This window comes from Anopheles cruzii, chromosome 2 (assembly GCF_943734635.1).
Source record: "Anopheles cruzii chromosome 2, idAnoCruzAS_RS32_06, whole genome shotgun sequence".
Classification (NCBI taxonomy): domain Eukaryota; kingdom Metazoa; phylum Arthropoda; class Insecta; order Diptera; family Culicidae; genus Anopheles; species Anopheles cruzii.
The window spans coordinates 7,090,011-7,103,016 of NC_069144.1; the positions used below are offsets into that span (position 1 = coordinate 7,090,011).

General features: G+C 59.1%; 1 protein-coding gene across 1 annotated transcript; it reads left to right on the forward strand.

Annotated features, from left to right (window-relative positions):
- Window positions 1-452: 452 nt before the first annotated feature.
- LOC128268131 (dynein axonemal heavy chain 12) lies at window positions 453-12,828 on the forward strand. The gene is made up of 9 exons (XM_053005152.1): window positions 453-605; window positions 672-2,102; window positions 2,171-2,580; window positions 2,654-2,834; window positions 2,899-6,150; window positions 6,207-6,440; window positions 6,512-12,366; window positions 12,434-12,572; window positions 12,634-12,828. The coding sequence occupies exons 1-9, from the start codon at window positions 453-455 to the stop codon at window positions 12,826-12,828; spliced, it is 11,850 nt and encodes a 3,949-aa protein (XP_052861112.1).
- The last annotated feature ends 178 nt before the right edge of the window (window positions 12,829-13,006 follow it).

Sequence of the window (13,006 nt, forward strand, 5' to 3'; positions counted from 1 at the left end):
GAAAAGGGTCAACAACGGTTGAATGGTTGAAGGATCAACAAGTGGTACCATGGTTTTTCGGCGCGGAATGATGCCGGATCAATGAACTTCCGTACCAAACATCGAGTTCCGTGCTCCGAACGAGGTTAAGGTCAGCGTGTCTGGCAAACAGCATCGTCAGCAAGCGTTCCGCAAATATCGCTATAGTAACTGATTCACCATGAATAACGCACCTCCCCAATGGTTGCCATGGTGCTGAATCACAGTAATCCTTTCGAAGCAACCGAACAGTTGTCTGGCGCAAAAAGGCGTTGTTTAATTTTCGTCAACAAACAGCCATCGGTTGTCCGGTACAAACTCTCTAGTTCTTGAGGCTCATTTTTCCGCCAGCTCCAGCGTGAAGAACAACGGCCGTGAAGCGTGTTCCCGGTAGTGAGTGTAGAGAGTGTGTACTAAAATTCCCCAAAATCACCATGAGCAAACGGCTTGCGAAGCTGCACAAACCGTGCGATAAGCTGGACAAGTACGACAACGAACCGTACATGCAGAATCCGTTGCTGAAACTGTTCCTATCCGAGGTGAAAGAGCGGCGCCATTACAGTTTCATCCGCCGGAAGGCGGCAGTGGTAAGTTTGGGCTCGCGTTACACGGGAGTGGGCTTTCTGTGACCGCCGTTCGATTTCGATTCGCAGGAGAAAATAAAAATTTGTCGCAGCAAAACGGTGGACTTTGAGGATGTGATACCGCGGCCCCAGTCGTACTATGCCGAGCAGTTGCGAGAGCACGCGCGGCGGGCACCGGTACCGAAGATGTTGGCCAGCACGGAGGACAAAATTCTCTCGTACGTTCCGAAGCGGCTCCGCGCGCAATACCCGGCAGTATTGGCACGGCAGTTGGCCGATGTGCACGCCGAGTTCGACAAGGTGATGAAGGCGTACAGCTGCCAGAAGATCCTGAAGCCCGGCCCGAACGATTTCGTGCCGGAGCGGCAAAAGTTTGAGTTCAAGCGCGTCGGACGAACGGAAAACTATCGCCAGTACCTGCGCAGTAGGGCGTACATTCAGAAGAACCTGCTCCTGCCGTACCCGTTCGTGCGCTGCATTGTCCACTACGCGTTCACCGATCTGCCGGTGTATCTGAACGACTACGCTCGCTACCGGACCGGCGAGGAGATCACGCTGAACGAGCTGCGCGATCTGATCAAGAAGGATCTGCAGGCGGTCGGGGGCCTGATCGGGCAGCAGTGGTACCCGAAGATCGTGGCCATCCTCAAGAAGCACTACGAGCGTCGCACGGTCCCGAAATCGATGTGGACCAAGGTGCTGAACTGTGTCGGGGTGCTGATCAACCGCGAGCTGAACGAAGCCAAGCTGCGCACGATCGGAGCCCTGCAACGGACGCTGCTCAACGTGCGCCAGATTCCGCAGATGAAGATACTGGCCATCTGCGACGATGGGATCGATCTGTTTCCGAGCCTGAACGACATCTACAGCGTGTACCAGAACGCGATCGACGACATAATGGCCGTCGGGAATCGTCTCGATTGTCTCGAGTCGTTGATCGATGCGGCCAGCTTCGAACCGAAGAACCCACCGTACCTACGGGTTGGCATCGCCGAACGGTGCATCGCGGAGGCCCACGAACAGGTGCAGGTGGTGCTGACGAGTGCGTTCCGCCCGTTGGCGCAGTATTTGGCCGACTTCCAGGCACAGTTTGCGGGACTGCTGAGCTTGGACACGAAGCACGAACTGGATGAGTTTCTGTCCGAACCGCGCACGTTCGATGAGTACATTGCCAAGATCGAGGAGTTTCAGTGGTACAAGGACAAGATCCGTGCCATGGTGCAGAAGGAGTACTTCCCGATGGCGATCGTCAACCAGTCCGATGCGATCGGCAGTTTGCGAAAGATTGTCGAGCGCTACATTGACCGGGTGGCCGACCACATTGCGATCGAGCATCGGCGCGAGATTCAGCGGATCTGTCGCGAGTTTGAGGAAATCAAGGAGAAAGCGCTGGAGATTCCGACCTCCACCGAGCAGCTGATGGCGAACGGCGAGTACATGTCGCGCGTAAAGTCGGAAATCATCGACGAGCTGCAGGAGAAGATACAGATCACGATGAAGGTGAGTGGGACGCTCCCCGGGTCTGGATGTTTTTCCCCCCCCCATTCTGCCGTTTCTGCCTTTGCCAGATAAACGCCTACCTGGTGGAGCTGATGGAGCTGCCGGCCGAGCAGATGGAGTTGCAGGTGGAAAGCGTCAACTGGTACTTCCGCATCCAGTCGGTGTTCGAGGTGAACTCGACCAACTTTGAGCAGTACAAGTTTTCGTTCGAAGAAAAGCTGCAGGAAGTGACGAAGCAGCTAAACGAGAAGATGGAGGAAATGATACCGCACATCGCGATCATCAACGACATGGTCATGTCGGAAAAGTTCCGCGATTACATCGTTGTCCTGCACGGGTACATCGATCAGATCTTCGTGTTCGAGGACTACGTCAAGTGGATCAACAAGGAGGAGGTGTTGTTCAAGTTCCCCAAATCGCAGTACCAGGTGCTGGAGGCGATCAAATCGTTCGTCGTACCGTTCTACAAACTGATCCGGTAACAACGCGAGTAGCCACCATCAAACGATCCCTTGATCGTAATGTTTCCTACACTTCTTTCTTTTTTCAAGTCTATGCATGCGCTGGTTGCGGTACTACAACGTTTGGATGGATGGACCGTTCGAGTATCTGGAGCCCGAGATTGTCCGATCGAAGACGGACGAATTTTTGAAGGAGTTCCAAAAGACCCAGAAGTACTACCGGAACCGGATCAAGGCGGATATGCTGGAAAACACGCTGTGCAAGTTTAAGGTGTGTCCCACAGCTCGTACGATTCCGGGTAAAGGCTTAACACTGTGCTGTCTCAAATCGCCAGGGACAAACGGAGGACCCGGACCCGGAGAAGCATCCGTGCCCGCTGAAGCTGTGTGCGCGAATGAGCCAATCGATCAAGGACTTCGATTTGGGCGTGTACGTGGTGAAGATCATGTGCAACCCGGCGCTGAAGGATCGCCACTGGGACGAGATGTCCGAGATAGCGGGGTTCGACCTGACGCCCGATGCCGGTACGACGCTGCGCAAGATCATCAACTACAAGCTGGACAAGGATCTGGAAAAGTTCGACATCATCAGCATCGGCGCGAACAAGGAGCTGGCGCTACAGCAGAGCCTCCAGGCGATGATCGCCGAGTGGGAGGGCATTCAGTTTAAGCTGGGCGCGTTCAAGGACACCGGCATCAGCATCCTGACGGCGCTGGACGAAATCCAGGCCGTGCTGGACGATCACATCATGAAGACGCTGGCAATGCGCGGTTCGGCGTTCGTGAAGCCGTGCGAAAGCGAGGTCAAGGAGTGGTACCGCACGTTGACGCGCGTGAACCGTACGATCGAGCAGTGGGGCAAGGTGCAGGGCAGCTGGCTGTACCTGCTGCCGATCTTCTCCTCCAAGGACATCGTGGCGCAGATGCCGAACGAGGGCCGCATGTTCCAGCAGGTGGACGGCACGTACCGCGCGTACATGCGCACGGTCGAGGCAACCCGGGCGGTGATCGTGGTGGCCGCCGCCAAAGGTGCCCAGGAAGCGATGGAACAGGCGAACGGGTTACTCGAGCAGATCACGGACGGTGTGAACGAGTACCTGGAGCGCAAGCGGCTCTTTTTTCCGCGCTTCTTTTTTCTCTCCAACGACGAGATGCTGGAGATCCTGTCCGAAACGAAGGACCCGCTGCGCGTGCAGCCACACCTGGGCAAGTGCTTCGAGGGTATCGATCGGCTGGAGTTTGACGAACGGCTGGACATTCGATCGATGCGGAGCATCGAACACGAACGCGTGCAGTTTGTGGAGCCGGTCTCGACGGCTGAAGCGCGGGGCAGCGTCGAGAGGTGGCTCGCGTGGGTTGAAGCGGCCATGCTGGGGGCGGTGCGGAACGAGCTGGCCGGTGCGTACCGGGCGTACCCGGAGAGGGCACGCTCGCGCTGGGTCCGGGACTGGCCCGGGATGGTGGTGCTGTGTGTGTCGCAGATCTACTGGGCCGCCAGCATCCACCAGTGCTTCCGGAAGCGCAACAACACGCTCATCCTGGACCTGTTCGAGCGGCTCCAGGTGGAGCTGCTAAACGTGGTGGCCCTGATGCGCTCGCGGGACCTCTCCAACCTGGAGCGCATCACCGTGAAGGCGCTCATCGTGGTGGACGTGCACGCGAAGGACGTCGTGCAGGAGTTGATCAGAAACCGCGTCTCGGCGGAAGATGATTTTCAGTGGCTGGCCCAGCTGCGGTACTACTGGGACGCGCCACCGGACGCGTCCACCGCGGCCCCGGCCAGCGTAACGGTGAAGATCATCAACGCGGCGGTTCCGTTCGCCTGCGAGTACCTGGGCAATTCTGACCGGCTTGTTATCACTCCGCTGACCGATCGCTGCTACCGCACCCTGATGGGCGCCTACCAGCTGCACCTGAACGGGGCACCCGAGGGGCCAGCCGGTACGGGCAAAACGGAAACCACGAAGGACCTCGCCAAAGCGCTCGCCGTCCAGTGCAAGGTGTTTAACTGCTCCGACGGGCTAGACTACCGGGCGATGGGCAAGTTCTTTAAAGGGCTTGCCTCCGCCGGAGCGTGGGCCTGTTTCGATGAGTTCAATCGCATCGAACTGGAGGTCCTGTCGGTGGTGGCACAGCAAATCCTGTGCATCGTGCAGGCAGTCCGGGCCGGCCTAAAGCGCTTCCAGTTTGAGGGCACCGAGCTACCGCTCAACCCGGCCTGCTACGTGTGTATCACGATGAACCCGGGCTACGCCGGACGCTCGGAGTTGCCCGACAACCTGAAGGTCCTGTTTCGAACGGTAGCCATGATGGTGCCGGATTACGCGATGATCGGCGAGATCTCGCTCTACTCGTTCGGGTTCACCAATGCGCGCACGCTCGCGGTCAAGATCGTCACCACGTACCGGCTCTGCTCCGAGCAGCTGTCGTCGCAGAACCACTACGATTATGGGATGCGCGCCGTCAAAACGGTGCTGCAGGCGTGCGGCAACCTCAAGAAGGTGCACCCGGACGGGGACGAGGAGATGCTCTTGCTGCGCTCGCTGTTGGACGTCAATATGCCCAAGTTTCTCGCCCAGGACGTCCCGCTGTTCGAGGGCATTATCTCCGATCTGTTCCCGGGCGTCGAGCTGCCGCGCGCGGACTACGCCCTGCTCGAGCGAGCATTCCGCGAGGTGTGCACCGAGCTGAACCTCCAGCCGACCGATCGCTTCCGGACGAAGGTGATCCAAACGTACGAGATGATGATCGTACGGCACGGCTTCATGCTGGTGGGCCGACCGTTCTCGGGCAAATCGATGACACTGCGCGTGCTGGCCGCCTGCCTTGGCCGGCTAGCGAACGGACGGGGGAACGGTGGGAACGGCGCGGCGCCCTTCCAGCGAACCCAACTCGAGGTGGTGAACCCGAAAGCGGTCACCATGGGCCAGCTGTACGGGGCATTTGATCCGATCTCGTACGAGTGGACCGACGGCATTGCGGCGGCCATCTTCCGGCGGTACGCCGCGGATACGTCGCCGGACCGGAAGTGGCTCGTGTTTGACGGGCCGGTCGATGCGGTGTGGATCGAAAACATGAACACGGTGCTGGACGACAACCGGAAGCTGTGTCTGACGTCGGGCGAGGTGATCAGCATGACGGGCGGAATGTCGATGATTTTCGAGGTGATGGACCTGGAGCAGGCCTCGCCGGCCACCGTGTCCCGGTGCGGCATGATCTTCACCGAGCCGTCCGTGATCGGGTGGGAAGCGTTCGTGGAGTCGTGGATCGGGCGGTGCAACAACGCGTGGACGCACGACTGGCACGATCTGCTGATGGAGCTGTTCCGGTGGCTCGTGCCGGACTGTCTGGCGTTCGTGCGGAACCACGGCCACCAGTACCTGCACCCGGGCGACACGAGCCTGCTGCTGGCGACGCTCCGCATCTTCGAGATGGTCATCGACGAGGCGTGCCACGAGAACCCGGACGAGTACGGAAAGTATCTGTTCACTTGGTTCCAGGCCGCGATGCTGTACGCCGTCGTTTGGGGTCTCGGCGGTGTGCTCGACTCGGAATCGAAGGCCAAGTTCGATGAGTTCTACCGAGAGGTAGGTAGAGCGAGGGTAGGGCCACGTGCGATCCTTCGTTAATCGATTGAGCTCAGATTTGGAAGGGAACGGACGAGCAGCACCCGGTGCCGGAAGCGGTGGGCAAGATTGATGTGTCGATGCCGGGCGAGGGCATGATCCTGGACTACGTGTACCACTTCAAACAGAAGGGCTCCTGGCGCTACTACCCCGATATGGTGCGCCAGATGAAGAACGAGGCCGGCTTCACACTGCTCGTGCCGACGCTGGACTCGGTCCGCTACATGCACATACTGGACATCCACGTGAAGGTAGGTTAACTGGACTGGATTCGAATCAGCTAGTTCTCATCCCAAGTGATCTTCATCGGATTCGGTTGTAGAACAAGAAGCCGCTGCTGCTGGTGGGTCCGACCGGAACGGGCAAAACGTACTACATCCAGAACTACATGATGAGCAAGATGGAGCAGGACAAGTGCCTGCCAACGTTTATCACGTTCACCACGCAAATCACCGCAAACCAGACGCAGGATCTGATTGTGTCGAAGCTGATCAAGAAGAAGCGAGGCGTGTTTGGGCCACCGAATGGCCGAACGTGCGTCCTGTTTATCGACGATATGAACATGCCGGTCAAGGAGCCGTACGGAGCGCAGCCGGCTATTGAGCTGATGCGCCAGTACTTCGACCAGGGCCACTGGTACGATCTGCGTGACACGACGAAGCTGTACCTCCGGGACATTCTCGTGATGGCGGCGTGCGGACTGGTCGGGGGCAGCCGGCAGGACGTGTACCCGCGCTTCCTGTGCCACTTCAGCATCTTTGCGATCAGCAACTTCAACGACGAGACGATGTTCAAAATCTTCTCCGCCATCCTGCTCGACGGCTACCGGAAGGGAGGGCATGCGTCGGACGTGATCAACGTGGTGAACATGATCGTGAGCGCGACCCTCGATACGTACCAGTTCGCGTGTGCCAGGCTGCTGCCGACACCGGCCAAAGCTCACTACATCTTCAATCTGCGCGATGTCCTGCGGGTCGTCAGTGGGTGCGCCATGCTGAAGCGCGAGTCGGTCGAGAGCAAGAAGCTGTTCCCGAAGCTGTGGCTTCACGAGGCGATGCGCATCTTCTACGATCGGCTGGTGGATGGAGGTGATCGGGCGTTCGTGTTTGACAAGCTGCAGAGTAACTTGAGGACGTTTTTCAAAGAGAAACCCGAAGCCCTACTACCGGATCTGTTCGACGAGGCGACCGGTGCCGTGCGGATGGCCAGTTTGAGTAACCTGATGTTCGGGAGCTACTTCGATGGGGACGCCGAAACGGAAGATCGTAAGTACGAGGAAACGGCACACGTCGAGCAGCTGCGCGACCTGGCGGCCAAGGTGCTGGCCGAGTACAACGGGAGCGTGCGGAAAGCGAAACTGGACATTGTGCTGTTCCAGTACGCGCTGCAGCACCTGAACAAGGTGTGCCGCGTGATCTCGATGGCCGGCGGTAGCTCGCTGCTGATCGGTATGGGTGGTTCCGGCCGCCAATCGCTCACCAAGCTGGCGGCCCAGATCTGCGGCCAGTCACTGTTTCAGCCGGAGATCACCAAGTTCTATGGGCTGAACGAGTGGCGCGAAGATCTGAAGCGGGTCCTGAAGGAGGCCGGTGGTCTCGGGCACGACACGGTGTTTCTGCTGACCGAGGCCCAGCTGCAGCAGGAAGCGTTTCTGCAGGACATCGACTGTCTGCTGAATCTGGGCGAGGTGCCAAACATTTTTGCGATCGACGAACGGCAGGAGATCCTGGAGCTTGTGCGTCTGGCGGCCCAGGGTGGCAACCGTAACCTCGACATCAGCCCGCTGGAGGTGTTCCAGTTCTTCGTGAATCGCTGCAAACAGAAGCTACACATCGTGATCTGCTTCAGCCCGATCGGGGGCGCCCTCCGGGCCCGGATCCGCCTCTACCCGTCGCTGGTGAACTGCTGCACGATCGATTGGTTCGATGCGTGGCCCGAGGACGCCCTGCAGAAGGTGGCCGAGAAGTATATGAAGGAGCTGAACGTGCCGCCGGACGTAAAACACTCGATCGTGCTGCTGTGCCAACAGTTTCACGTGATCGCCCGGGATGTGGCGACCGAGTTTGCGGCCGAAACGGGTCGCATTACGTACGTAACGTCGGCTTCCTACCTGGAGCTCATCAAATCGTTTCGCAACCTTACGCAGCAGCACCAGACGGAGATCACGGGCAACAAGTTGCGGTACCTCGGTGGGCTCGATAAGCTGAGTGCGGCGGCGGACGCCGTGTCGAAGATGCAGATCGAACTGAACGCCCTACAGCCGACGCTGATCGTGATGGCGGAGAACTCGCGCAAAATGACGGAGGAAATCGAGAAGGAGTCGCTCGAAGCGACGGCCGCCACGGAGCAGGTGAAAAAGGACGAGCTGGTGGCGAACGTGCAGGCGGCCGAGGCGCAGGTGCTGAAGGCCGACTGCGAGAAAGATCTGGCCGGTGCGATCCCGATCCTGGAGGAGGCGATCCAAGCGCTCAACACCCTGAAGCCGACCGACATCACGCTGGTCAAGTCGATGAAGAACCCACCGGAGGTGGTAAAACTCGTAATGGCGGCCGTCTGCGTGATGAAGGGTATCGCACCGGACAAGGTGGCCGATCAGGCGACGGGGAAGAAGATGCTCGACTACTGGGGCCCCAGCAAGCGGCTTCTGGGTGATCTGGCGTTCCTGCAGACGCTAAAGGACTTCGACAAGGACAGCATCAACCCGGACGTGATGCGCAAGATCCGGAAAGATTTCATTCCGCACAAGGACTTTCAGCCGCACATCGTGGCGAAGGCGTCGAGCGCGGCCGAGGGCCTGTGCAAGTGGATCATCGCGATGGACCTGTACGACGCGGTGGCCAAGATTGTGGCGCCGAAGAAGGAGAAGCTGAAGCAGGCCGAGAAGGAGTACGCCGAGACGATGGCGATCCTGAACGAGAAGCGCCTGATGGCGGCCGCCCTCGAGCGGCGCGTGGCCGAGCTGAACGACAACCTGGAGATCGCGAACCGCAAGAAGCAGGAAGTCGAGGACGAGGTGCAGCTGTGCAAGGACAAGTTGCAGCGCGCCGAAACGCTCATCGGTGGCCTCGGGGGCGAAAAGACCCGGTGGATCGCTTCGGCCGAGCACCTGCAGCGTCTGTACGACAGTCTGGCCGGTGACATCCTGGTGTCGGGCGGGGTGATCGCCTACTTGGCGCCCCTGTCGGCTCCGTTCCGGAATCGGTGCGTCGCCGAGTGGCACTCGCTGTGCCTGGCGCACGGTGTTCCCTGTTCGCCCCAGTACAGCCTGGTGGAGGTGCTGGGCACCGAAATCAAGATACAGAACTGGAACATTGCCGGCCTGCCGACGGACGCCTTCTCGACGGAGAATGCCATCGTGATGGACTGCTCGTCCCGCTACTCGCTCTTCGTCGATCCGCAGCTACAGGCCAACAAGTGGATCCGCAGCATGGAGCGCAACAACCACCTGGTGGTGGTCAAGTTCTCGCAGGCGGACTACATGAAGAAGATCGAGACGTGCGTCGAGGCAGGTCACCCGGTGCTGATCGAGAGCGTGTTCGAGGAACTGGAAGCGCCCCTGGATCCGCTCCTGAACCGCAATACGTACGTGCAGGGCGGCGTGGAGTACATCACGATCGGCGAGAATGCCATCCCGTTGTCGCCCAAGTTTCGCCTCTACCTGACGTCGTGCCTGCGCAATCCGCACTACCTGCCGGAGGTGTACAACAAGGTGACGGTCATCAACTTTGCGCTCACGATCCAGGGCCTCGAGGATCAGCTGCTGGGCATCGTGGTGGCCAAGGAGCGTCCCGATCTGCAGGAGCTGCGCCAAAGTCTTATCCTGCAGGGGGCGAAAAACGTGGCCATGCTGAAGGACGTCGAGGATCGGATCCTGAAAACGTTGTCCGAGAGCAAGGGCGACATTCTGGAGGACGAGAGTGCGATCAAGATACTGGACGACTCGAAGCGAATCTCGGGCGAGATCGTCCGGAAGCAGGAGGATTCGCGTGAGATCGAGCAGAAGATCGAAGCGTTCCGGCAGAGCTACCGGCCGGTAGCGGCTCACTCGTCGACCCTATACTACTGCATCACGGAGCTCCCGAACGTGGACCCGATGTACCAGTTCTCGTTGGCCTGGTTCGTTGCCCTGTACGTGTACTCGATTGAGAACGCGAACCGCACGAAGGAGCTGTACCGGCGGCTGAAGTATCTGATGGATGCGGTCACCCTGAATCTCTACACCAACGTGTGCCGGTCGCTATTCGAGCGCGACAAGCTGCTGTTTTCCTTCATCCTCACGACGAAGATCATGATCTCTTGCAGCCAGATCGATCCGCGGGAGTTTAAGTTTCTACTGACCGGTGGAACGGACGAGCAATCGACGTCCGTCCCGAATCCCGATCCGCGGTGGATTACCGGGAAGCTCTGGGAGGACGTGTGTCGGTTGGAGCAGTTGCCTGACTTTGGTGGGTTCGTGGCCAGTTTCAGCGACAATCTGGTGGACTGGCGGGCGTATTACGATGCCGAAGAGCCCCAGGCGCTCCGGTTGCCTACGCCGTGGGACGAGAAGACGAACCGGTTCGAGAAGTTGATCGTGCTGAAGACGGTGCGTCCGGACAAGTTCGTGTCGGCGATCGGGGAGTTTGTGGCGTCGGAGATGGGCCCGCCGTACGTGGCGCCCCCTCCTTTCGATATTGCGCGCTCGTACGAGGACTCCAACTGTCTGACGCCGCTGATCTTCATTCTGTCACCCGGAGCCGACCCGATGAACGCGCTGTTGTTGTACGCCGAGAAGATGGGGTTCGACGAAACGTTCCAATCGATCTCGCTCGGCCAAGGGCAGGGTCCGATTGCTGAGCGCATCATCGAGCGGGCCCAGCAGGAGGGTAGCTGGGTGTGCCTTCAGAACTGTCACCTGGCCGGCCGCTGGATGCCGACGCTCGAGCGGCTGTGGGAGAGCATGGACCACTACAACACGACGACCTCGTTTCGGCTGTGGCTGACCAGCTACCCGTCCGACCAGTTTCCGGCCAGTATCCTGCAGAACGGCATCAAGATGACGAACGAGCCACCGACGGGGTTGCAGCAGAATCTGCTCCGTTCGTACCGGTCCGAGCCGATGAACGACGATGCGTTCTATACCGGGTGCCCGGGCAAGGATCGGGCCTTTTCGAAGCTCCTGTTTGGGGTGTGCTTCTTCCACGCGGTCGTCCAGGAGCGGCGCAAATTTGGGCCGCTCGGTTGGAACATTGCGTACGGGTTCAACGAGTCCGACTTTCAGATCTCGGTCCTGCAGCTGCGCGTGTTCCTGAACCAGTACGACGAGATCCCGTACGAAGCGATCAACTATCTGGCGGGCGAGTGTAACTACGGTGGGCGCGTGACGGACACCTGGGATCGGCGGACGATTGTTACGCTGCTGGAGGACTACGTGAACGAACGGGTCGTGCACGATCCGAACTACCGGCTGTCGGAGCTGTCGGAGTGCTACGAGCTGCCGCTGCGAAACGAACACCGCGAGTACCTGGCGCACATCGCCAACAGCATCCCGAACTTCCCGAGCCCGCTGGTGTACGGGTTGCATCCGAACGCGGGCATTACGCGCGATCTGACGGCTTCGCGGACACTGATCGATGCGATGATCACCACGCAGGGTGGCACCAGCGGTGGGACGGATGCGGAGCTCGAGCGTCAAGTTTTGGCAATGGTCGACGAGATTACGGCGATGCTACCAGAGGAAGACTTTAACCTGGAGCAGGTGAAGGGGCGCTTCCCGGTGGATTACGGCGAATCGATGAACACGGTGCTGGTGCAGGAGATGGAACGGTTCAGCGTGCTGCTCGGTGAGATCCGGACCAGTTGCAGTAACCTGCGGAAGGCGATTGCCGGACTGATCGCACTGACCCCACAGCTGGAAGCGGTCTTTGCGGCGATCCAATTCCGACGCATCCCGGACAGCTGGATGAACAAATCGTACCCCAGCCTGAAGCCGATCGGTTCGTATGTGGCCGATTTCCGGCAGCGGCTTGACTTTCTGCAGCGCTGGAGCGAACAGGGCAAACCGACCGTGTTCTGGCTGTCCGGGTTCTACTTTACGCAAGCCTTTCTGACAGCGGCGATGCAGAACTATGCCCGGCAGCATCGCATCCCGATCGATCTGCTGACGTACGATTTTATCGTACTCCAGGAACTGTCGACGTAAGTGCAGAAGGGGTCCGTTCCGGGGATGGTGCGATGGTGATGCCTTTCGGTCCTACCTTTCTAGCGTAACGAATCCACCCGAACAAGGAGTGTACGTGAATGGTCTCTTTCTCGAGGGAGCCCGCTGGGACCTGGCCAGGGCCTGTCTCGAGGAGCAGCTTCCGAAGAAGCTGATCGACACCATGCCCATCCTGCACTTGGTGGTGAGTGTCCGGTGGACGCTGGATTGCCCGAACGTCCGTTAACTCCCTTCGGTTTCTGTAGCCCACGAAGCTGTCGGAACTGGTGGAAGGCACCCGGTACCGGTGTCCGGTCTACAAGACGGCCGAACGGAAGGGAACCCTCTCGACGACGGGCCACTCGACGAACTACGTGCTGCCGGTGCTGCTCGCCACCCGTCTGCCCGCCAACCACTGGGTCAAGCGAAGTGTGGCCCTGCTCTGCCAAACTTCGGACTAATTCTACAACCACACAAGCACCAAGATTGCCGTTTCCCAGTTTCACAACAAGGCTTTCGTTTTCGGTAGCGACTTTCCAGCCCATTCTGCTGGTCACAGGGAAAAACTGTTTAAATTAGAAAGGGAGGTTTATGCAAAATTCAGATGAGATGCTGGCAGCCACCGGGTGACTCCATCGA